At 33.5% G+C, this 22,597-nt stretch overlaps 11 protein-coding genes across 11 annotated transcripts; 5 read left to right on the top strand and 6 right to left on the bottom strand.

The window, feature by feature from the left end:
* Positions 1 to 77: 77 nt before the first annotated feature.
* NAEGRDRAFT_79726 (uncharacterized protein) lies at positions 78 to 1,985 on the bottom strand (the record flags this gene model as incomplete). The annotated part of the gene is made up of 1 exon (XM_002677028.1): positions 78 to 1,985. The coding sequence occupies one exon, from the start codon at positions 1,983 to 1,985 to the stop codon at positions 114 to 116; it is 1,872 nt and encodes a 623-aa protein (XP_002677074.1). The 3' UTR covers positions 78 to 113.
* Positions 1,986 to 2,294: 309 nt separating this feature from the next.
* Positions 2,295 to 3,891, bottom strand: NAEGRDRAFT_58022 (calponin homology domain-containing protein). Its single transcript, XM_002677027.1, has 2 exons — positions 3,158 to 3,891; positions 2,295 to 2,976 (listed from the first exon to the last, which is right to left on the bottom strand). The coding sequence occupies exons 1-2, from the start codon at positions 3,819 to 3,821 to the stop codon at positions 2,333 to 2,335; spliced, it is 1,308 nt and encodes a 435-aa protein (XP_002677073.1). The 5' UTR covers positions 3,822 to 3,891; the 3' UTR covers positions 2,295 to 2,332.
* A 208-nt stretch (positions 3,892 to 4,099) lies between these two features.
* NAEGRDRAFT_82606 (uncharacterized protein) lies at positions 4,100 to 5,016 on the bottom strand. Its single transcript, XM_002677026.1, has one exon. The coding sequence runs from the start codon at positions 4,748 to 4,750 to the stop codon at positions 4,181 to 4,183; it is 570 nt and encodes a 189-aa protein (XP_002677072.1). The 5' UTR covers positions 4,751 to 5,016; the 3' UTR covers positions 4,100 to 4,180.
* Positions 5,017 to 7,785: 2,769 nt separating this feature from the next.
* On the top strand, positions 7,786 to 9,639 carry NAEGRDRAFT_79722 (G protein, alpha subunit family). Its single transcript, XM_002677118.1, has 4 exons — positions 7,786 to 8,216; positions 8,318 to 8,642; positions 8,840 to 9,013; positions 9,137 to 9,639. The coding sequence occupies exons 1-4, from the start codon at positions 8,066 to 8,068 to the stop codon at positions 9,561 to 9,563; spliced, it is 1,077 nt and encodes a 358-aa protein (XP_002677164.1). The 5' UTR covers positions 7,786 to 8,065; the 3' UTR covers positions 9,564 to 9,639.
* A 92-nt stretch (positions 9,640 to 9,731) lies between these two features.
* Positions 9,732 to 12,170, top strand: NAEGRDRAFT_79721 (Sel1 repeat domain-containing protein; the record flags this gene model as incomplete). Its single annotated transcript, XM_002677117.1, has 2 exons — positions 9,732 to 10,747; positions 11,289 to 12,170. Exons 1-2 carry the CDS (start codon positions 9,737 to 9,739, stop codon positions 12,168 to 12,170), a joined length of 1,893 nt encoding a protein of 630 aa, XP_002677163.1. The 5' UTR covers positions 9,732 to 9,736.
* Positions 12,171 to 12,304: 134 nt separating this feature from the next.
* Positions 12,305 to 13,344, bottom strand: NAEGRDRAFT_79720 (uncharacterized protein). The gene has a single exon (XM_002677025.1). The coding sequence runs from the start codon at positions 13,097 to 13,099 to the stop codon at positions 12,347 to 12,349; it is 753 nt and encodes a 250-aa protein (XP_002677071.1). The 5' UTR covers positions 13,100 to 13,344; the 3' UTR covers positions 12,305 to 12,346.
* Positions 13,345 to 13,843: 499 nt separating this feature from the next.
* NAEGRDRAFT_79719 (uncharacterized protein) lies at positions 13,844 to 15,262 on the top strand (the record flags this gene model as incomplete). Its single annotated transcript, XM_002677116.1, has 1 exon — positions 13,844 to 15,262. The coding sequence occupies one exon, from the start codon at positions 13,844 to 13,846 to the stop codon at positions 15,260 to 15,262; it is 1,419 nt and encodes a 472-aa protein (XP_002677162.1).
* Positions 15,263 to 15,536: 274 nt separating this feature from the next.
* Positions 15,537 to 16,202, bottom strand: NAEGRDRAFT_79718 (uncharacterized protein). The gene has a single exon (XM_002677024.1). It carries the CDS (start codon positions 16,166 to 16,168, stop codon positions 15,839 to 15,841), a length of 330 nt encoding a protein of 109 aa, XP_002677070.1. The 5' UTR covers positions 16,169 to 16,202; the 3' UTR covers positions 15,537 to 15,838.
* Positions 16,203 to 18,518: 2,316 nt separating this feature from the next.
* NAEGRDRAFT_79717 (uncharacterized protein) lies at positions 18,519 to 19,608 on the top strand (the record flags this gene model as incomplete). The annotated part of the gene is made up of 1 exon (XM_002677115.1): positions 18,519 to 19,608. One exon carries the CDS (start codon positions 18,519 to 18,521, stop codon positions 19,488 to 19,490), a length of 972 nt encoding a protein of 323 aa, XP_002677161.1. The 3' UTR covers positions 19,491 to 19,608.
* Positions 19,609 to 19,709: 101 nt separating this feature from the next.
* Positions 19,710 to 20,198, bottom strand: NAEGRDRAFT_49057 (uncharacterized protein; the record flags this gene model as incomplete). Its single annotated transcript, XM_002677023.1, has 1 exon — positions 19,710 to 20,198. The coding sequence occupies one exon, from the start codon at positions 20,196 to 20,198 to the stop codon at positions 19,710 to 19,712; it is 489 nt and encodes a 162-aa protein (XP_002677069.1).
* A 503-nt stretch (positions 20,199 to 20,701) lies between these two features.
* NAEGRDRAFT_49056 (uncharacterized protein) lies at positions 20,702 to 21,754 on the top strand (the record flags this gene model as incomplete). Its single annotated transcript, XM_002677114.1, has 1 exon — positions 20,702 to 21,754. One exon carries the CDS (start codon positions 20,702 to 20,704, stop codon positions 21,752 to 21,754), a length of 1,053 nt encoding a protein of 350 aa, XP_002677160.1.
* Between the last annotated feature and the right edge of the window lie 843 nt (positions 21,755 to 22,597).

Raw genomic sequence — 22,597 nt, 5'->3', positions numbered from 1 at the left:
ATGAAACAACGTATTTATTGGTTTTGGCTTGACACAAATTTTTTTGTGTCTAGTTTACAACAAACAAATCTTAACGTGTTTTATTTACAAATTGATACTTAGGTGAATTAGATTTATGGAAGTCTTAAACAAACAGTCTTTCCCTTTGAAACACCTCCAGTAAGAAGTTTTCTGGCCCTTTCTTCAACTTCCTTAATGGCCTTCTTCTTCAATTCCTCAACTTTTTTGACTCTTTCAACTGCTTCTTTAGCAGCTCTTTCAGCAGCTTTTCTCAATTTATCAGCCAATTCAATAGATCTTCTGGTTGCTTCCGCTTTGGCACGTTCAAGAGCTTCAGCTGCCTTTCTCTTGGCTTGTTCAACCTTTCTCAAAGCTTTGGCAGCTCTCTTCTTTGCTTCAGCTTGTTGTTGAGCTTTCTTGATGGCAGCCAATTTGGCAAGCTTTTGAATTTGTTCAAGAATGGCTCTTTGTTGCTTGGCAGCTCTTTCAGCAGCTTCTCTGGCCAACTTGGCCAATCTTTCAGCTTGTTTTCTAGCACGACGAGTAGCTTTCAATCTGGCATTTTCAGCTTGTTGTCTGGCTCTTTCGGCAGCCTCTCTTGCCTTTCTTGCAGCAGCTTCGACAGCATCTCTCAATTTCTTGGCAGCTGCTTCAGCATCTCTTTGGAGCTTTTTAGCTAATTCTTCAGCTTGTTTCTTCTTTTCTTCTGCCAGTTGTCTTGCCTTTCTGGTTGCTTCCTTGATGGCTCTTTTAGCAGCTTTCTTAGCTTTCTTAGCAGCTTTCATGGCTCTCTTTCTGTCCCTTCTGACCTTCTTGATGAGCTTGTTCCAATTCTTGACAATTCTGACCTTTCTCACACGACGACCAACTTTCTTGATAGTTTTCTTGACAGTTTTCTTGACCTTTTCAAGAATTTGTTGTTTCTTTGCAAGTTTCTTTTGGGCACGTCTGGCTCTTCTAGCAGCACGTCTGGCCTTTCTGGAAGCACGCTTAGCACACTTGTTTTTCTTTGCAGTTGCCTTCTTTTGAGCTTGATCAGCCTTCTTCTTCAACAAGTCAACTTGTTTCTCTGCCTTTTTAATTCCCTTCTTTACCTTTCGAACAATTTTCTTGCCTCTCTTCTTCATTGCCTTTTTCAGAACTTTCTTTTCAGCAACTTTAACCTTCTTAATGGTTTTACCAATTGCCAAACCAATCTTGGCACCTGATTGAATGGCATCCTTGACACATGACTTCCAAGCGAATGGATTTTGTTTCTTCTTTAAACCAGCTTTCTTACAGACCTTTCGTGCAGTTCTCTTTCTCTTTGGAGTTTCCTTCAAGAGTTCTGCCTTTCTAGCAATTCTTCTCTGAACGTGATTGTGCAAAATGTCAATTGCTTGTTGAGATGCTTGATTAATGCCAAGACACATTCCCTTACTGAAATTGACATCACTTGGAGCATCAATGACAGCTGAAATGTAGCCAACCGAACCTAATTGTTGTTTCCAAGCAGCATGACGATACCAAGACATTGTCATCTTGACTCCATTGGATGCAGAAATGACAGCAGTGTTAGAATTCAATCTGTGAATGTCACCTGTTCCAAGTGAAACTTTTTGATTGACAGCTACACTTGCCTTTACACCAGAAATGTAAAAAACATCTTGTTCGACATCATATTCGAAAGTATCATCTTCTCCTTTACCTAATCTGACAGCAACATTGGAATTGACAGCTGCAGCACCTCCCCACTTACTAGTTCTGACATGAACAGTGAATTGATTATCAGATGATTGAGCAAGAACGTAATCTCCTAAACCCATGTGATCGAAACGTTGACCAGTGAATGAAAGATAATGTGGATCACCAATGGATTCACATTTCTTATATGTCAATTGTCTTCTAATGATGGATGGCATGCTTGAACTTTGTACAGAGTTTGTAATAAGTGTCAAGCAGACAAGACCCAATAGTGCAAGCACTAGATTCTTGAATGGGGTCATTTGTTTTTTTTGGAACTGTTCTGGAAGAAATCTGCCGAAAGTTCAGTATTTAAGGAATTTTGTGTCAGAGAATATAAAACTACAACGCGCCAAAATCAATACTAATCAGCTAGAATAGGATTGTACTACTATCGAATACAATGAAAGAATGTGAAATGTTGTATTAGATCTAAATGAGGTTTGAAAAGAATTCAAAAATGGAAATTACAAGAAAAATATTCGAATTCTCAGAGATTCATATTCAGATTCGTATCTATCAATACCACAAACATATCAAAAAAGTGGAAATTTCCCAATACTTGAAAGTTTACAATAAAAATTTATTGAATTTCAAATTTTCAATTTACTCAATAAAATTGTTGTTGATAATATCCATATTGCATATTATCCGATGTGAATACTTGATGATTATTTGTAGTAGTAGTTGTGGTGATAATCATTGGTTGTCGTTGCTGTTGTGGAGGCATTTGTGGAGGAGGTTGCATTTGAGGAGAATATTGATTCATCATCATCATGTGTTGAGTTGGTATTCCATTAAACTGTTGATATGGATCCATGTATGGTTGCAATGATTGTGTTGGCATTAGAGGTGGTGGAACCATCAATGATTGATGATTGTTTTCTTGTCCGTACACTTGTTGATTTGGAGAAGGAATTTGTGGAATGAGTTGAACAGAATTTGAATTTCCAGGTGAATATAATGAAGAAATGTGAGAATTTGCTTGATTGGATTGATCTGGAAGATAGGTTGATTTGGTCAATGATTGTTGATGAGATTGTGGATAATATTGAACTGGTTGGACTGGTTGACTTGGTTGTAAATTCCAATTCTGGACTGGAGGTTGTTGTTGATAATTAAATTTTTGCTCATCAATGGAAGGAGGAGACAATGGTGGAGCACTTGAAATATCATCAAAATTCATAGAAGAAACTGTTGGCTGTGAAATTGGTTTAGTTTCGACTTGAATTGGTGGAGGAGGAACTTGTTGAGCTACCAATGATGGTTGTTGTTGAGGAGGAGGAGGAACTTGTACCACTTCTATTGGTTGTTGGTTGAGGAAGAGGAGGAGTATTAGAAACAGTTTCTACCAATGGTGGTTTCTGATCTAATTGTTTCTTAATTGCCATTCTATAATAGGATAAATAAGCCAACATGGAAAATTGATCTGGACCATTGGAAATATCTTGAGCTTCTAAAATCTTTGGAATTTTCAATTCTTGATCAGCTAATTTAATACATTCTGCAATTTTCTCAGTCGGATTCATTGAATTCAAACTTTCGAATACTTGTTCGAAATTATGTGGAAGAAAATAATGAACTAGATTTTTCAAATGTTCACCATTTGTCCAATCATTTGTAATATTTGTAATTACAGGTTGAGAATTATATAAAATTGAATTCAACCAATCAATTAATTGCTTTTCAACAACTGTCATTGGCGTATTCTTGTCAATGACATTTCTGTCATCACTCATTGCTTTACATACTTGATATTTATACATCAATGAGTGAATTAATGCTAAAACTAACTTGGTATTTCCATCTACTATATCATTCGAATCAATATTTATCAAGGAAATGTCACAATCCTTTCGAATAATTTCCAAAGCTTCTGTCAAGTTATTCATCATTTGTATTCTAAACTGTGGATTTGTAATTGGAATGTGTATTGGAGTATGAAGTAATTCGGAGAGTAATTCAAGTAAATGGACTCCACTCTTTAAATCTTCTGTTAAATTAGTCAATTGAACATGTTTGTTTCGTAGTTGACTATTCGTCCAATTTAAAAAGGAACGATGTTGAGTTTCAATCCAATTCGGATCTACGGGATTCATTGTGTTGTGAGTGATGAAGGATTAACCGTTAATTATTTGTTTAAATTCTAATAGCAGCAGCAGAAGATGTTTGCGTATTTTTTTTTTAAGTTTAGTTTTCAAAATCCGATACTTCATAATTGTTCTGCTGAAGTGAGCGAAACACAGAGTAATTAGAAGGGCATTAGATGAAAAGGAACGCTCCTTCGTTTGTAAAGACATTCATGGAAGGTTAAACAACTGATTGACATTTAATTCTCTTGCCCTTTCCAATAACATTCTTATTGTAAACAACACTTGACACACCTTTACTTTATTAATATTATCAATACAATTTAAATCAATCTATTCTAGTTCACAACTGTGTTGATTCAATTGAATTACTTGTTAACATTAGTAGTTCCAGTCAAACTTTCAGTAAGTGAATCAACAAGTCCAGCAACTGGATGTAAAATCTTTGATCCAACAACTGGAGTTGATGGATGTGGTCTGGTTGGAGCATTTTGTTTTGCCCATTCCAAATTCTTGTACAAATCACTCAATTCAGTAGTGTTGAGAGTTTCACGAAGTTTAGGGAAAACTAATTGTTCTTCTTCCTTCATGTGATCTTCGAGAACTGAGAAGAGTTTTTCACATTCTTGTTGATAGGAATCACGGAATGACATATTTCCAACTGAGAGAATATCAATCTTGTCGAGTAAGAATTGCATCATTTCCTTGTGGACTTGATTGTCGATCAATTGCTTATCGTAGAGGAATTTTCCATTGTCGAATTTTTGGGTAATCAAATCGTAGAGATATCTTTCCTCAGCAGAAGTGTGTTGGCACACATTTGAAATAATTTCCTTGATCAACAGTTGACGACTTGTCCAGTTATCATTATTTCTGAATTGTGAAATCTTGTCACGAAGCTTGGTATGATCAGTTTCGAGTAAATTAATTCCGTCCATTTTGTTTTGATTGTTTGAGTCTAATTGAATGAAATTTCATGTTGGTTTAAAGCAATAATGAAGATTGTCATGTTAAGGAATTTGCTGTCTTTGGATTTTTCACAATTAAATACATTTGACATTGTTGGATGCAATAAAAAGTTATATACTTGATACTTGCTCGTGTTGATTGGCTTGTTGAGAATCCTCGGGATTACTATCCACAACTTGATTGGGTACACTCTCTGATTTTGAATTTTCTGGCGAATTGAGGTTTGTGTCGTTTGGTAAATTGTCGTTTTTGTCTTCAACGACCTTGGTTTGTTTCAAATCTATTTCCTTCACTGTTAATTGTTCATTTGCTTCCTTCTTCTTTCTGTAGATTTCATATCCACATGATGTTACAATTTTCCAAACATTCAATGCTCTCCATCCGTACAAACTTGCAAACACTGGTTCATTGAATGTAATGTATGAGGAGAGCACCAACATGGCAACAAGGGAAGCATCTCCAACTAATACTCTACTCAATCCATAGAAGAGTGACAAAAAGTCAAATCCAAACATGTACGTCAACAACATGAGGAAACAAATAGCCCACACAATAAAGAAGAGAAAAGTTTCAGCCATGATGAATTTTGTGAATCTGTACTCTATTAAACTTCCAAAGTTGCTTGTCTTTCTCAAAGTTACTAGAATTTTGATACCATAGAATGAAAACCCAGCAACAAAGGTCAATAAGTAGAACAAGATGGCAGCAGCCATCAAAATCCAAGCTGTAGTGTCGTTCTGGAAGATTACAAACATTCCCAGGGAAATAATAATCACAACAATTACAGCCACATAGAAAATGATTAAAACTGAAAGATTAAAGACAGACAATCCCTTTCTGAGTTTGATTTTCTTTTCTGTCTTTCCCTCCTCCACAACAGCCTTTCTCTTTGATAGATCAATAACATGAGCCCATGAAATAACTAATGAAGAATAGCCACACAATAGTAAGGCACAACTGAGTGCTCTGAAAATTCCGAAAAAGTAAACTTGATAGAATGGATTTGTGGACTTGAAGTTGAAAATGTTTCTTGCAAAATTTTCTAAAAATCCACATAAAGATCCCAATGCAAAAAATACAGGAGGATGAGTGACAATATCCATAAAGTGTCTCAATGTCATTAAAATCTTTTTTGGAATGGATGATGTCATTTTGATGTCTGTTCTTTGTTTGAATGAGGAGAATCGTTCATAAACTCTTGGAATAATGATGAATATTACAATTCCATAGCAGTAAAAGCTGAAAATGATTGAAAAGAAGATGGCACTGTAATGATAAATGAAGGAAAGATAGCCATTTTGATAGAATTCATTGCATTGATATCCGAACGATTGTACTGATGGTTCTTGATATCTGCACCAGCACAGGAGTGGTAGGTCAGTTGGTGACTTGATTGTTTGAGTGAGATTGGCATATGAATAATCGGAATAATCTCTGAAATAATATCTTACGAGGGAATTGAGAGTGACATTACTGAGGGCATCCTTGTAGCTGTCTGGAATTTTCTCCAACAAGACTTGCCTCCTATACTTGGCAAAATCGTTCATAAAGTATTCAGAGAGGAACAAGTTGTAATCCACAAGTGGAAAGTTCACAAATCCATTCGAATTCAAATCATTCAAATTGCAATGAACTGAAGCAACTCCATAAAAAGCATCCACAAAATTTAACCCTTTTGGCAGTACCATTGCAGGACAAGAGCCATTTCTCACTTGATTTCTAAATTCCTTAGCCATTGACTCATTACTCTCACAATACAAACAATGATTTAACATGAATCCAAACAATGACAGCTGTGTACTATTTCTAAAATCCCAAACCTTATCCGATCGACAGAAAAACTCTGCACAAGTATCCAATCTATTCAATTCTCTCACAATTTTCGGCACCTTTGCACTGTCATCAATCTGACAAAATTCATAATAATCAGTATCGATAGTGTACATGGTTGGATAATACTTTTGATTGACTGGTGTTTGTGTCATACATTCGTACTTGGGAAATTTAGGACCTGAAGAAGGAATTGTAATATTCACAACACCAACAGCACCAACACTCAATACTAAACCATCACGATTACTTTCCAATAATATTATTACTGAAACAAGTGCAATTAATAAACCAAATAATTGGCGCCAATTAAAATTCATTCCTCTTGTGATGATAATTGTACCAAGCCTTTCTATTGGAAATATTGACTGCAAAGATGCTGACAATTCAAGCCTTGGAATGAATTTGTTTTTTAACTGTTGCCTGCAGCATTATTCAGATTCGGTTGCAGCAAAGGCAACACAAAATTCTCAGATGAGACTTTCGCCTTTCCACACATTGTTTCATCCCAACTTGTTGCCCTTTTGTATTGTTGAGGGTTTCCTTAAATCATCATCACCCCGGCAAAATATCAAACACATCAAATCATCATCATTTTGTTCGTCATCTCCCGCACAATTTTTAAAGGCTTGTTTTGTATGAATGGGTTTTTTGATGTATCGGGAAGGTGATGGTGTGTATTTGAATTATTAATAATAAGGCTGGAAATGCATCTATAAAAAATGTGATTTGAAGTTGTTGTTGGAATGATAAGTTCTTGAAATGTAACACAGGTGAGAGATAGTTTTTTGCTAAGCCATTCCGAATATGATCTTCAAATTATTTAACAATTTTTCAACCAAATGATGACAATGTAATGAACATTTTAACATTTTTTAGATATTTTGTCCTCCCCATCAACTGTGTCCTATACTCATTGAATCTTCAATCTCTTCTTCTTCCAATGAGCAAAGTTATATGAGTGGTCATATTGTAAGTTTCAACTAGCTTTGCAATTCACCTAATTGTACGCTCACAAACTGAAATTTTTCATCTCTCCATTTAAATGGCAGTATGTGACCACAAATGCTAGTTGTGAGAAAATAGCTGTTATCAATAAGCTGTTCGTTGGTGTTGTGCACTATCACGGTGATGGTTGTTTGTCACTTGACAAGTGTAAAAAAATTAAAATATCACAGAGTACTCTTCTGTTGCTAGTCAGTTAATATAGGTGCTTGTTTGGAAAATTGGTATCTTTTTCTTTGGACTGCCATCACAACACATCGTTTCGAATAATTTCTAATTGTGTTCTTTATTGGTATTAATTGTTTAGAATTGGATAGCGACTGAGCATCTCTCTGAAGTAGCATCACAACAACATTACATCAAAGTATTATTATTAATACAATTTTTCAATACATCAAAAAAACCTCTCTTTCGAATAGAATCATCATTCGTCTATTTTCTTAATAATAATGGGTAATATTGTAGTTTCGCCTCATGATAAGGAAGGCCAACATCATATGATGGCTACTCCAACTTCCAACAATCCTAATGGAGGATCAGCAGCCACAGCAAAAAACAAATCAGAGATTACAGTTCTTCTTCTGGGAGCTGGTGAATCAGGTAAGTTCTTTTTATTCGAATCATGACTAATATTAATCAAATTCTTTATATAAAATTGCAAATAATCAATTCTATTCAAAAATTCAACCCAATTCCAATAGGAAAATCAACACTTTTCAAACAAGTACAATTCTTTCATGGTGTAGGAATAACGCACGATCAGGAGAGAATTGAATTAATAGAAATTGTCCGATTAAACGTGTTGGAAAATGCTAAAAATCTTGTGGCAGCAACACAACACTTGAATATTCCAATTGAACAACCAGAAAATAGAGAAACTGCAAAATTAATTATAAATTCATTGAATACAAATGATTTGGAAGATCCTTCTTGGTCTAAACGATTGTATTCTCTGTGGAAAGATGCAGGAATTCAAAAAGCATATGAAAATAGAGAGAAATTTCAATTATATGATTCAACTGAATAGTAAGTTTGAACGTTTCTTGATTAATTGACCAGTTTATTGTGTATTCACTTTGAAAAAATTGATAATAATCATGATGACAATTAATGATTCGAATTGATGCAAATAATTTCAAATCTAATCAAATTTGGAAATATTCGACGAATTGTTTAACATCTTCTCAACCTTTTTCTACAATATTTCCATTGGAAAATGACAGTCTCTTTGAGAATTTAGATAGAATTTGTTCCGATAAATATGTTCCAACAGTTGTGGATGTGATCAGAACTCGTACCAAGACCATTGGAATAACAGATATGAAATTTGACGTTGGTGATGGAAAACAGTTACGTTTAGTTGATGTTGGAGGTCAGAGAAATGAACGTCGTAAATGGTATGTTGCACTCATTCTTTGAATCATTTAAATTTATTGTAATTTAACAATATTTAAAATATTTAAAATATTGTAATCAACTATTTAAATATATTGAATTTATATTAATAATGAAATATACAGGATTCACTTTTTCAATACAGTAGATGCTGTTGTCTTTTTAACAAGTCTCTCAGAATTTGATTTAAATCTCTACGAAGATAATGGCTATTGGAGAGTGAAGGAAAGTTTACGAGTTTTCAATGAAGTTGTAAATAATGCACTCTTCTACAAGGTACCTTTCGTATTATTATTCAATAAGAGAGATTTATTCGAAAAGAAGATTGCCACTAAGAGTTTTTCAAAATACTTTTCAGGATTTAATGAAGCAGAGGAGAAGAATCCAGTGGCATGTATCGAATATATGACTAAACTATTCCTGAATGAGATTACTGAACATCCACTTGATACAGTTTCTGTGAAAACTTTATCAGCAATTGATCATGATAATTCGAAACAAGTTTTTGAGGAAGTTAAACAATTTATCATGACTCAACAACATCGGGAATAATTATCTGGATTAGTTTGACTCATTTTCGCCAACTCCTCCTTTGTATAAAGTTAATATAAACTATTCGAATCTCAATAATTATTGTAAAGTAGAAGTAGCAATTTGAATTGCGTTCTATTTTTGATATTTAAATTGTGACATGTTGTGTCGCTCTAAAATTGCACACAAAAAAAATGCAAGATAAAATCCATTGGTCAACGACACGTGAAGAAATTGAAGCTTTTAATAATTGGTTAGAAATTGTTGAAGAACGATTGGAGAAACAGAGGGAAGAAGAAGAATTATGTGAAAAATTGGCAGTTGAAGGAAATGCTGAATATCAATTTAAATTGGCGAATCTTTATCATGACAAGGGTAATTATTCGAAAGCATTCGAATGGACGGAAAAAGCTGCTCATCAAGATTATCCAGAAGCACAATTTAATGTAGGTGTACTGTATGAAAAGGGAGAAGGTATCGAACAATCAAATACGAAAGCTTTCGAATGGTATGAAAAAGCTGCCAATCACAATCTTGCCATTGCCCAATACAAACTTGGACGATTATTTATGGATGGAGAAGAAGTCGAACAATCTGACGAATTAGCAATTGAATGGATCAAGAAATCAGCAGAGAATGGAAACTTCCTAGCTCAAAATACTTTGGGAAATATTTGTCTGGAAGGTGAATATGGTGTGAAACAATCATATCAGGATTCTAAGCGTTGGTTTAAACAGGCTGCCAAGCAAGGATTTGCCATGGCTCAATATAATTTAGGATTACTCTATAAGAATGGCGAGGGAGACATTTCACAATCATATTCGAAAGCTCTCAAATGGTTCAAATTATCAGCTGAACAAGGATACAATGCCTCTCAATACAATTTAGCAATTCTCTACGAACAAGTATTTGGAGAATTCCAACTGGCCGTTAAATATTACACAAAAGCAGCCAAAAAAGGAAATTCTGGAGCTCAATGTGATTTGGGATGTATTTATGCAAGTGGTGGTGAAGGAATTCCTCAATCATTTGAGAAGGCACGTGAGTATTTTGAAATGTCAGCCAATCAAGGACATTCTGATGCTCAGCTTAATTTGGGAGTCATGTATTTGAATGGAGATGGAGTGGAGAAGGATAATGAGGAAGCTATTAAGTGGTTTAGAAAATCGGCTAGAGGAGGAAATGAGGAAGCCAATTATTATCTTGTTAAATTGTTGAAATAAAAAGAGTTTCATTTTTTCACATGTTACAATACCTTTACAATATAGATCACCTGCATTGTACAATTTTTAATAAGGAAAGACAATTTGCATGTTGTAATGAACCTCACATTCCCATTAACTCTGAACTTTACAGTTTAAAAATCTTCTATTTGAAAAACATTCATCGCCCAATCGAATCAACATTTCCTCCTTCTAATTAGAATCAACTTGGAGACGAAAAATTCAAAGGGCTGTCTCAAAGCCGAGGTGAAATGCAGAATTATTATAATGGGCATGATGGTTTTTTTTCTAACTGTGATGCAATGTTACATCATATCCGATATTTTATATTGGATGAATTCATTGTGCTTATATTATGAGACCTATATATAATATGACAATATATTTGATGAAGAAGATAATATTCACAACAAGAACAAGAACAACCAATAAAACATGATATTGTTCGCTATCCATAAATCAAACCTCATCTGCCCAACCACCACCAAATAACGAAGCCTACGTGCCTCCTCAACAACAACAGCAAGGCTATCCACCTCAACAACAGGGAGTCTATGTACCACCAACAACACAGGAAGGTTATGCACAACAACAAGGTTATCCTCCTCAACAAGGATATGTTCAACAACAACCACAACAAGGCTACATTCCTCCACAACAACCACAACAAGGATATATGCCACCACAAGCACAACAAGGAGTCTATATGCCACCACAACAACCACAAATTATGCAACAACAAGTTACAACAACCACTACTACTACTGGATCATTGATTGAACAAATCTTTGCTCCTAATAGAAAGATTCAGGTCAAGCAAAGAATTGAAGCTTTTGAATTATTGACTGGATTTGAAACTGAGAATAGATATGATGTCCATTTTGAAAATGGATATCAAGCTGTTGCTTTGGAAGAATCTGATTGTTGTGCTAGACAATATTGTGGTCCAAGAAGACCATTCAAGATGCACATTGCTTTGAAACAAAATGGTCAAGAATTCATCACATTGGATAGACCATATTGTTTCTTCTTCCATGAAGTTAATGTTTTTGAAACTGCAACAAACACCTTGTTGGGTAAGATTGAATTGAGATGTAGTTTATTCTCTAGAGAAATGAATGTTTTTGATGCTTCAGGAGTTAAAATGTTTGACATTATTTCACCATGTTGTGAATGTTGGACTTTCCACATTGAAAAGGATGGTCAAAGAGTTGGTGAAATTCGTAAAAAGTGGAGTGGTTTCCTCAAGGAAGCTTTCACAGATGCTGACAACTTTGGTATTGAACTTCCAGCTACTGCTACACCTCAACAAAAGGCTGTTCTTTTGGGAGCTTTGTTCTTGATTGACTTCCTTTACTTTGAAGATAGTGCCAACAATAACAATAATCGTCGTTCTTGGATTTAAATTCTGCTATACGACCGCCTTCACAAATTAATTAATAACAACAACACATCCCACAACAAAACCCAATTATTTATTTAAGTTTTATTATTTTGAAAATCAAAATTTCCAAATAAAATCAAAATTTTTACAATTTTAATAAATTAATTTTTATTTTTGAATTTCCCTTCACATTTAGATTAAAAGTAATTCTTATTTCTCTTAGTGTGATGATCATCTTCTTCATCACTGATTTCATCCTCATGACCACCCATTGCTTGATGTTTAAAGTGTTGTTCACCAACCAAGTTTTCAGGTAATAATTTCCTAATTCTTCTACATTGATAAATCAAGCAAATAAAAGCTGGAATCATTACAAAAATAATACATAAAGCTGCAGGAATTAATGTAACAACTGCAATTATTGAACTAGAAGTCAAGAAGGATTGAATATTAGTGTAATAATAAAAGAGTGTTCTCTCAGCAATTCCAACAAACCAATCAGGATATTCCTTACTAGCATAACAAGCAACTGTACTATTAGTGGAATAAACAGTAAATCCATATTGGTCAGCTTTCAATTCAATCCAATCTGAAGATTGATTAGAAATTCTATAGTATTTAGCAAAATCATCCAAAGTAGTATTATGATGCACTTGACCATTATATGAATAAGAAACTGCAAGATGACAATATTTAACATCCATTTTAACACCATCAACTGTCTTTCCTTCTTCAATTCGACAATTTTCCTTATCATTCAATACAGTACATTGTGTAGATTCGGTAAGGAGTGGTTTTTCTGTACTATGAAAAGCATCATGAATGAAATCCCAATATGATTTGGCAAAATATGCTCCAACTCCCAAACAAACAATTGAAACGATTATAGAAATGATGAATAGAACTCCTGTAGCTGCTATTTTTCTCTTTGGTGTTACCAATCTCCCCATTTTTCTATTATTTGTATAAATATTATTATGATGATATTTAATTGTATTTAATATTTAAAATATTAATTTGATAATTTAGATCGTGATGATGATGATATTCTTCTTCTTGTATAGAATGTAATCTTTGTATTCCGATATTATTATTTTCTGAATTCAAGGTTGTTGATTTTTTAATTCCTTCAAGATTAACAAAAATTAATGATGATGAAAAAAATCGTCAAATTTTTTTAGTTTGTTGATTTTTGTTATTTTTTTTGATTTAAAAATAAATTTCACATCAAACGACTTTTTGTGATTTGCAATCGAGTTGAAAAAGGAGAATATTCCACAATGGGTTGTAATGGAGAAGAGATGCCAACTGTCATGTTGGTGATACAACCGTAGTTTGGTTGTAAAGAAAAACATTCAGAAATTGAAGAGTTTCTTGTAGTGTGAAAAAGTCAATGTTGGATGACATGTTCTTGTTTTTATTGGATATGGAAGGATGTAACATTCTTATTTGCCATCATCAAAGATTACCTTCCTTCTTTTTATTATGAATACTTTCCTTTCAATACAAAGTTAATCGTTTAAAGATGCAAAGTAATCAAAACTAAACTAACCGAATTATCCATTCAACAATTCCGCACCATTCTTGCCTTCCAATCAATCGAAATTCAATGAAATCTTCCTTTCAAGTCTCATCATGTTCTTCAGAAATTGTAGCTGCCACCTTTCAAAAAATCAAAAAAAAATTGTCATCAGATGAAATCATCCACAATTTTAATATTCTTCTTTTCGCAGGCACTCTTTCTCTTCCTATCCGCACTCACCTTCAGACTCTATCTATCCTCCAAAAATAATGTCAAATGTTCCATGTCTTTTTTAATTCTGACAGCTCCTCGTCAAATGGAAGGAAATAGTTTTCATTATTTAGGACAAACAATTAATAGTATTGCAAAATTAAAACAACGATTATTCAATCCTTGTATTATAATTTTCAATAGTAAAGGAGAAGCTTTTAAAGAAGAAGTTGAATTTATGGTTCAGAGCTCGGCACTTGATGCACATGTGACAATTTATCATAAAAAGAAGGAATGGGAAAGTTATAACTTTGATAATTCACAATTATCACCGAAAAAGAAGCATCAATCGAATGATTTTTATGATATGATTAAAATTGTCAATGAACAATTGAGAATTAAGGATAATACTCCAATTGCAATTATGGAAGATGATTTTATAATGTGTGAAGGAGCTCATTATCATTTTGGAAGAATATTTGAAAAGATTCATGAATTGGAATCGAATGGAAAGGATTGGGTTGGATTCAGATTTTCATTCGGTTTAAATGGTGTTTTAATTCAGAGAAAGGATTTGGGATTTTTATTGAGATTTTTAGAAAGAGAAGCAGAAACTGATACTCCAATTGATTGGTTATTGGAACAGTATTGGCATCAATTGAATCATTATGGAAAAATGAGATTTAAAGAGAGATTATTCTATATTTATAGATATCAATTAATGAAACATATTGGAGTGACTTCATCTGTTGGAAATGAAAGAAATATTGAGAGAAATAATTTGGATTTCCCTAATTGTATGGAACCTCAAACACAATCTCAATTATTGGTTCTCTTTCAAGTGGAGGGTTGTCCAAATTCCTACTTTTTCCCATGTAATGATACTCTCGTGGGTCCTAATACTGTCACTAAGAGAATTCCAAAATCTAGTTTAGCATTCATGCTTCCATATATAGATGATGAGGAATATGAATTTAATCATGATACATTGAGATTACCATCATTTCCTTCCTCAAATCCAATTCCACTCAGTGAATTGAAAAAAGTGAGAAGTGTTCCATGTGATGCAGGCGAAAGTTGTTCCAATTGTTGTGAAAGATTTGATTCAGTTTGTGATGCAAGATTCTTTTCGTATATCAATCGATGTGATGAATTGAAACGATATGCACCTAATTGTGTTTGTACCTATGAGAGAAATCCAGTATTAGATTCCAGTTCTCCATTATTGGATGGTGAGTACTGTATCCTAGGATCTAGACAGAGTCGTTTCAGATGTCAGAATGATATGTATGGAAAGAGGAGATTGTGTCCATGTTTTAGAGATCAACAACAGCAGCAACAGCAGAATAAGAAGAAGAATTTGGACGTTCAGAGGGCTTAGATTTGAAATTGGAAGTGAAATTTTGTGAGTTGTTTTTGACAGTTTTGTGTTGATTAGAATTTTGTATGAAAAGATGTTTTTTCATTGTGAAATAAATTAGTGTTTTGTTTCGAATATTACTCAGCCACACACTGAAGGAACTGAGTTGACTTTGGAAATGGCCTTAAATCAACAAGCCGATAACTGTAGATTTACAAATTGGTTTCTTTAATCCCAGACGTTAAGATTATTTTCATGTGTTGTGGATTATAATCTGATAAGAGTCAACTAGATCTTTTTTATTACATTTTTATTATTTAATGTTCACAAACGGAAACTAACTTAAAAGGACCATGATTTTGAGATATTTTAGAATGGTTCTAGTCACCTCAAATATTTTAAAGAGTTCATACAGCATAATACCCAGAGTGTTTTTGCCTGTTTGTTGTGTGTTTGTCAATCAAAGCAGTTGTGTGAATCAATTAATTGACAAACAGTTAGTTTGGTTTTTCTTTGATATCACGATCTTGTTAATGTAATCTATTGGTTGTTGATGATGAATTGTTTGGATTGTTATCAAGGAGTTTGAGAGTAAAATTACATATCAGTGGAAGTGTTAAGATTTGAAGAAGGAGTTGTTGGCAAATGTTGTTCCTCTTGTTGAGTATGGTTGTTGACAAGATTCATTTCTTGCAAGGTGAGCAACAAGTCATCAATATCCAACTTTAAGAAAAGAGGTGAATTGATTTGAACTTCATCAAGGCTTGTTTTGCTTTCATTTGATAAGAGCAAACTGGTAAAGTAATTGTTCGACTGCTCCATTTCCTGTTGTTGAAAATGAGAAGGAAATTGATAAACCTGATTCGATTGAGTATTCATTCTCATCATCATCATGTTATTATTGAGAACAATTGAATTCATGAGCATTTTACTAGTGCTAGTTGAAGAGTTTGAGATTTTTATGTTTTTTTTTGGGTTATTATGATGAAAAGGCTTCGTGGAACTATTTATTGTGTTTCCTTGATTCGTGTGCGAAGTCACTTCGGCAACATCAAACACGGAAAGTCAATTTTGTTGTTTGCTGTCTTGTGTATTGCTTCGCACTTGCTTTGCAAAAAGAACGCAAGCATGAAAAATTTCGTATTGTACCTCAAGGAGAATGGATGCAGCGTCTTCAGTGTTTTACAGCAGTAGTGAAATACCATAGAGGTGGTGACCAACGTGCGAAAATGGCGGTTGTTTTTCTCGTTGTCTGTTTGTTGATGGTGAGTGATTGGTATTTCGAAGGAGGTTTACTGCATCAGATGGTTAAGGAAATGTTAAAAATAGAGATGATTACTAGAAATGGAAGTGGTATCTGATTCAGGAGAGACGTGGCCCAAAGAGAAAACTACTTGTCTGGATTGGTTTTTTAAAACATTTAAGAGATTTTTTTAAGGATATTAAAATTGGACAAATTGGTATTTTTATTGGAAAGGAAATGAATTCGTTTGATTATTTTATAATGTTCATTGAGTCATTGTATCTCCTTTCAACTAAGGTTCTCAATGTGTTTCACTTTAATTTTGAAATACAGTTTAGTCTGCTTTCGAATAGATGAATACCAGAAGGGTTAGGTGGTTTACAATTTGAGGAAGTGAACAACTTTCAATTCTTTTGGATATTAAGTATTTAAACTTGCATGATACATCTCCACCTTTTGTACATATTACAATTTTAGCTGTTCGAATATTTGGTTTCGTATTAGTAGCTTGTCGCTAATCTTTAAGGAAAGTAGTTATTACCCAAAAATCATGCACGAAGAAAATTTCCATTTATATTTTCATGTCTCAATGCACTACATTGCATACCTCCAATACGATTCTAAAAGTTCATGTTTCGCACCCTTAATATTAACTTCCATTTGTATACTTCTGTAAAAGGATGATGTTTGTTGATGTATTCTTGCATCATATTCATTTATAGATTTATGTTTTGTGTGGAGGCTCAACTAAGAGAGATTGTTGTTACTGTAGATTGATTTTGTATAACAATTTACAGTAGATCAGTAATTGACCTCTTGTAAACTATTCAAAAGTCAAAAGTCTTTAATTGTTGTTAGTTTTTCACTTTCAACATCATGAAAAACGCACTAGGCTAAAAGTGAAATTTAAGAATGAACGCTTTACACTGATTTCAGTTACCCATCAACGACTATTCTGATATCCTTTCTTCCACAATTCCTTCTTCTTGATATTGATTACAAACCTTCACAATCTCTCCACTCTTGTCTTCTTCATACTGAAAGTAAAACAATTTTTCATCAGCCAATTCCCAGCCAATTATTCAAATTACTCAATATAAATTGATGAGAGAGGTCACGACCACTTAAGATCTTTCTCATTTCCTTCTAATTAACCGGAAAAAGCAAAATTTAAAAATGCTTGAGGACGACGATTTTAATTTTCATCATCTCAATGATCGGGATGATCAGCAGCAGGGAGTGTTATTCTCAATTATTGATCACCACCAACAACAACAGCAACAACAAGAATATTATTCGATGGATCATTCTATGAATTTTAGTAATATATTTTCCATGATTTTTGGGTCGTGGATGAAGAGTTTGATTTCATCATCCTTATTGCCATCATCAATTAATCATCATCATCATAATAATTATTATTGGGAATTTAATAATAATAATAATAATAATATAGGAGGAATTTATGATGTAAATTATTCGTATCGGGAAGGGAATGATTCTTCATCAATAGGATTTCCTGTAAATGTATTTAATTTAACAACCATGCCCATGTCAGTTGGTGATATTACCTTCTTTTCGATTGGACTTGTAATTTGTATTGTAAATATATTCTTTGGATTTGCTGTATTACTAAATCAGAGGTTTAGAGTGGTTAAAACTAAACAGCCTAAACTGATGACTGTCAGTGTCATTCTTGGATCGATTTCATTCGTGTCCTATGCCTATACCAATAATATGATTACTAATCATCCTGATTTATGTGCACTGATCAATATTTGGATTGTATTATTTTCATTACTGGGATGGATGTCATGTGTAATTGTCAGATTAATAACTGTATTTATATTATTTAATGTAATGGTATGTTTTGATTTAATTTGTTATTTTAAATTTTGATTATATTTGAATTTAAAATTATATTTGAATTTTAAATATTATTTAATTTATATTTTTACATTTTAAATATATTATTTAATTTAAATTTTTACACATGTACAGGTAAAATTCAACATCAAGAGGAAAATACCAACTATGGTTTGGTTTCTGTTATGTTTGATACCCTGCCTAATAGCATGTATCATTGCAACAGCTTTGGATTTTAACAATTACAAGATTGAGGATAATAGTCACGAATCTTGTCAATATGAAGTTGGAGGATTTATCATATTTGTGACTCTGGTGGTTGTCTATGTGGCAGCCATGTTAATCATGTCAATTCTCACTCACAATGTAAGAAAAGCATACAAGGAATCAAAAATTGAAGTCATCATGCTGGTGTTGATCATTTTCACAACTTTATTCATTGCCATTTGCTTCTCTGTTCGTTTGAATTTACTCATTCCAATAAGAATTATCATTTCCTATGTTCCACTCTTTCTCTCAACAACCTATTTCTATGCAGTCATGCACAGAGTTGTCTGGTACACAATCCGTAGTTGGATGGGTTGTAATCGATGGAGAAGGGATTTAAGCTTCTTTGAGGATTGGGACATGAGATTTTTTGTAGATTCTAATAATACTATTTTTACGAATGAACAAATTAGGAGAGTAATGAATTTGGAAACCAAAGCTTTAAATCACCAACAATTATTGGAAAGAGATGACGACTTGGCAAACTTTGCAGAGAATCCATTTATTAATGATTCATCTAACCTAAATATTGAAATTGGTAATTATATACCTCCTTCTTTCAATTCAGATTCACTTCAAACATCATCAATAGATTCAACAACTTCCTCTCAAATGATTACTGATAAGAAATTCTTTGGTTTATCACCAACTCCCTCACCAACCAATAAGAAGCAATTGATACATTCATCATCTAAGAGAAATTTACACAGAGTGTTTGGCAGTAGTGCAACCAAATCATTTGTTGATGGTGACCAAATTGTAACAGAACAGGACATTATTAATCAAACATTGGTAAATAATATTAATATGGATTTGGAGGACTATTCTCCTCCGAGGTATTATATTGGAAGAGACTCTGAAAAGAGAAGGTAGTAATGTTTCCATAATTTTTTCTGTTTCGAATATTGTAGCGACGACAATTTGGAAGGTGATTCAATTCTCCTCCACATATGGAGAGCATGTATATAACAATAATGAATCTATATTTGTGAAGTGATTTTATTTACAATTATTTATCTACAGTAATATACAGGTTGAAACTCTCACAATGCATGAATCAATTTTTAGTGGTTGATTCAATGATTGGAAAATTTACTTATCAAGTGGCTTATCGTCATTGACATATTGTTGAGAAACATCAACTGGTGGTTGTGGCAGAGCATGATCATGATTTTCAATACAGACCTCCTCTGCTCTTCTATAGATAATGGATCCAATTTGTCTATCCTCTGCTTCTCTCCATTTGATTTCATCAATATCAGAGAGTTTCTTCTCGAGTATTTTACCTTCTCTTTCTCTGTCCCATGGAAGAGGTTCAGTACTTCTCTCATTGATATCAACTTCTGGTTGCTCGAAAATACTCACAGGAGTATCAGTTATATTAGTACCAGCTTTCTTAGAGGAGGCAGTTGGTTTACTTGATTGCTCCTTCTTTGTGCTACTCTCAGTATGAATGTGACTGTGATGGTGACCTGTTGGATGTTTGTGGTGTGTGGTTGAGTAAGTTCTACTTTGAACGAACAACAAACTCAAGAATGAGTTTCTATTGCTTGTGGGTTGGAATGCTTTGATCAAATTCATTGTGGAGTGTTGTATGGATTTTTTATTTAAGAAAATTGGCGAGTGTTTATGCTTTTTTCTTTTGTTGTGCATTGCTGTTGCATTATTAATTGGAAAATTAATTTTGAATATCAATTTTCCATTTTTAGAAATTGTCTTTATTCATCTTTAAGATGTTGAGGTGCTTTCATTGAACGATACGATTTATTAATTTCCCATTGGTCATCAAATTATGGAACAATTACAAATTAACCCATTTTCATCATATTAACTGTAATTCATTCAACTCTAAACAATTGTAAATGGACATTTGGAAAATTCATCGTTTCGAATATTTATAAATAAATTCAAATACATTCCTCCAAGGCAACTGAGTTTCTCATGATTATTCACTCTTTCAACTATTCTACTGTGATCTCCTTCCATTAACATTCCAAAACAAACTTGGCACCATTTCATTAGTAAACAAATCAATAAAAAAAATGGCGCAATTTCAATCCAGTGACTTCCCTCTTCTCGTAGCCATGGTGCTGATGCTTATGATGATTAATCTATCCATGATAAAGGCTAAATCCATTGATGATCGGATAAAATTAAAAGTGAAGGGAGTTAATTTTCCAGTCTATGATCCTTCACGTGTTCCCTTACAAGTGGTTCAAGAGAATTTGGCACAGATGGCTAGTGTGGGAGTGAATGCCATTTCTCTCGAGGTGTTGTGGGAACAAGATGATTTTCAATCGAATGAAGTGAGAAGGAATTATGAGAGTCCGAGTGATGAATGGTTAGAGATGTTTATTAGACAAACCAAATTGTTTAATATGAACTTGTTGATCAAGCCAATTATTGAAGTGCCTGGGAATGTTTCAATGTATATTCGACCAAGTAATGCTACACTTTGGTTTGAAAGCTATTCGAAATTGATTGTTCCATTGGCCATGTTGTGTGAAAGAAATAGAGTGGAATCATTGTCTGTTGCTTTGGAAATACCATATGTTGCAGTTCCAATTCAAAACTTGCCATTGTGGAATAATTTAATAGCAAGTGTCAGAAAGGTTTATCCATCTGGAAAATTGACCTATGCTTCAATTTATTATCATGAATTTGAAAAGGTGCCGTTTTGGAACTTGTTGGATTTTATTGGAATTGAGGCATATTATTCCATGGCTACCACTGATAATCCTCATCCACCTTTGGAAGAAATGAAACGAATCTACATTTCACAAATGAATTATTTGAGAAATTGGGTAAAGACCATTCAGAAACCAATCATATTTACAGAAATAGGGTATCCCTCCACTCAGGCATGTGCAACTCAACCAACAGTCTTTCCAACAAGATCTCAAGGTTGCATTGGACCAATCTTCTCTCCAAATGTTACATGTCAACAAGCTGCCTATGAAACCATCTTTTCTGTTCTTCCCTCATTTTCTGATATCCTTGATGGACTATATCTATTCTCATGGGACAATCCATCTACACCTGATTATCATGAAGGTGGTCCACTCTATTCATGTTTCTTTACTCCACTTATGAAACCTGCTTTCAAGGTATTGACCTCTGCATATTCTAATAATTAAAGAATAACTCAATCACTTTTGAATACTGAATGGTTTTGTAAAGATGAAAATGACGTCATGACTGTGACCTATTGATATCTCTGTCAGTATGTTCACACCTATCTCAAAACAAAAAAAATGCCAACAATCAAACTCTCCTTATTGACATACAATACATGGCTCATTCATTCTCTTGCTAAAAATTCCGATCCACCCTATAAACTCGAACGAGCCAAAGGATTTTTAACAAAATTTAAAGATAATATCCCTGAATTGGATTTAATTTGTCTTCAGGAATTGCACCGATTTGGAAATATTTGGCCCATCACATTATTTGATAATTCTGCCTATGAAACTCTTGTGGATGGATTGAAGGAAATTATAAATCCACACAAATATAACATGATTGAATCGGATACGCCATATTCTGGATGTTTGGATTCTGGATTGGCTATTGTGAGTCGATTTAAAGTGGAAAAAACAGTCAATTATGTTTTTAAGAATTCAACATGGAGATCATATATGACTGCAAAGGGAGTTTTGTATAGTAAGATTAGGATTCCAATTGAAGAAAGCTCAATTCCTCTTCATTTATTTACATTACACATGGAGGCATTTGATAGTGAGAAGAGAAAGTTGCAAGTGGACGAATTGACCTCTTTGGTTTCTAAAATGGTAAATTCTCAAAGCTCAAGAAGATGCGAACAAAACACTAAAGACGAAACTGAACTAATTATCATTTGTGGAGATTTCAACATTGATTCCTTCTCTGAACCTGATTCATATTCTTATTTAATGGAAAAATTGAATGGAATCTCAGATCAATTCGAATTTCAAGATGTTTTTGGTTCAAATCCTTCAAAT

Source organism: Naegleria gruberi (assembly GCF_000004985.1).
Source record: "Naegleria gruberi genomic scaffold NAEGRscaffold_24, whole genome shotgun sequence".
Taxonomy (NCBI): domain Eukaryota; phylum Heterolobosea; class Eutetramitea; order Acrasida; family Naegleriidae; genus Naegleria; species Naegleria gruberi.
This window is presented reverse-complemented; position numbering and strand designations above follow the sequence as displayed.

Excerpts from the sequence above, each read along its gene's own strand:
- NAEGRDRAFT_79722 (XM_002677118.1), top strand. The coding sequence starts at position 8,066 with ATGGGTAATATTGTAGTTTCGCCTCATGATAAGGAAGGCCAACATCAT. Across the intron at positions 8,643-8,839 it reads TTATATGATTCAACTGAATA|TCTCTTTGAGAATTTAGATA; the intron begins GTAAGTTTGAAC and ends GGAAAATGACAG. Across the intron at positions 9,014-9,136 it reads AGAAATGAACGTCGTAAATG|GATTCACTTTTTCAATACAG; the intron begins GTATGTTGCACT and ends TGAAATATACAG.
- NAEGRDRAFT_79720 (XM_002677025.1), bottom strand. The coding sequence starts at position 13,099 with ATGGGGAGATTGGTAACACCAAAGAGAAAAATAGCAGCTACAGGAGTT.
- NAEGRDRAFT_58022 (XM_002677027.1), bottom strand. The coding sequence starts at position 3,821 with ATGAATCCCGTAGATCCGAATTGGATTGAAACTCAACATCGTTCCTTT. Across the intron at positions 2,977-3,157 it reads AGCTCAAGATATTTCCAATG|CTCAACAAGTTCCTCCTCCA; the intron begins GTCCAGATCAAT and ends CATCATTGGTAG.
- NAEGRDRAFT_79718 (XM_002677024.1), bottom strand. The coding sequence starts at position 16,168 with ATGCTCATGAATTCAATTGTTCTCAATAATAACATGATGATGATGAGA.
- NAEGRDRAFT_82606 (XM_002677026.1), bottom strand. The coding sequence starts at position 4,750 with ATGGACGGAATTAATTTACTCGAAACTGATCATACCAAGCTTCGTGAC.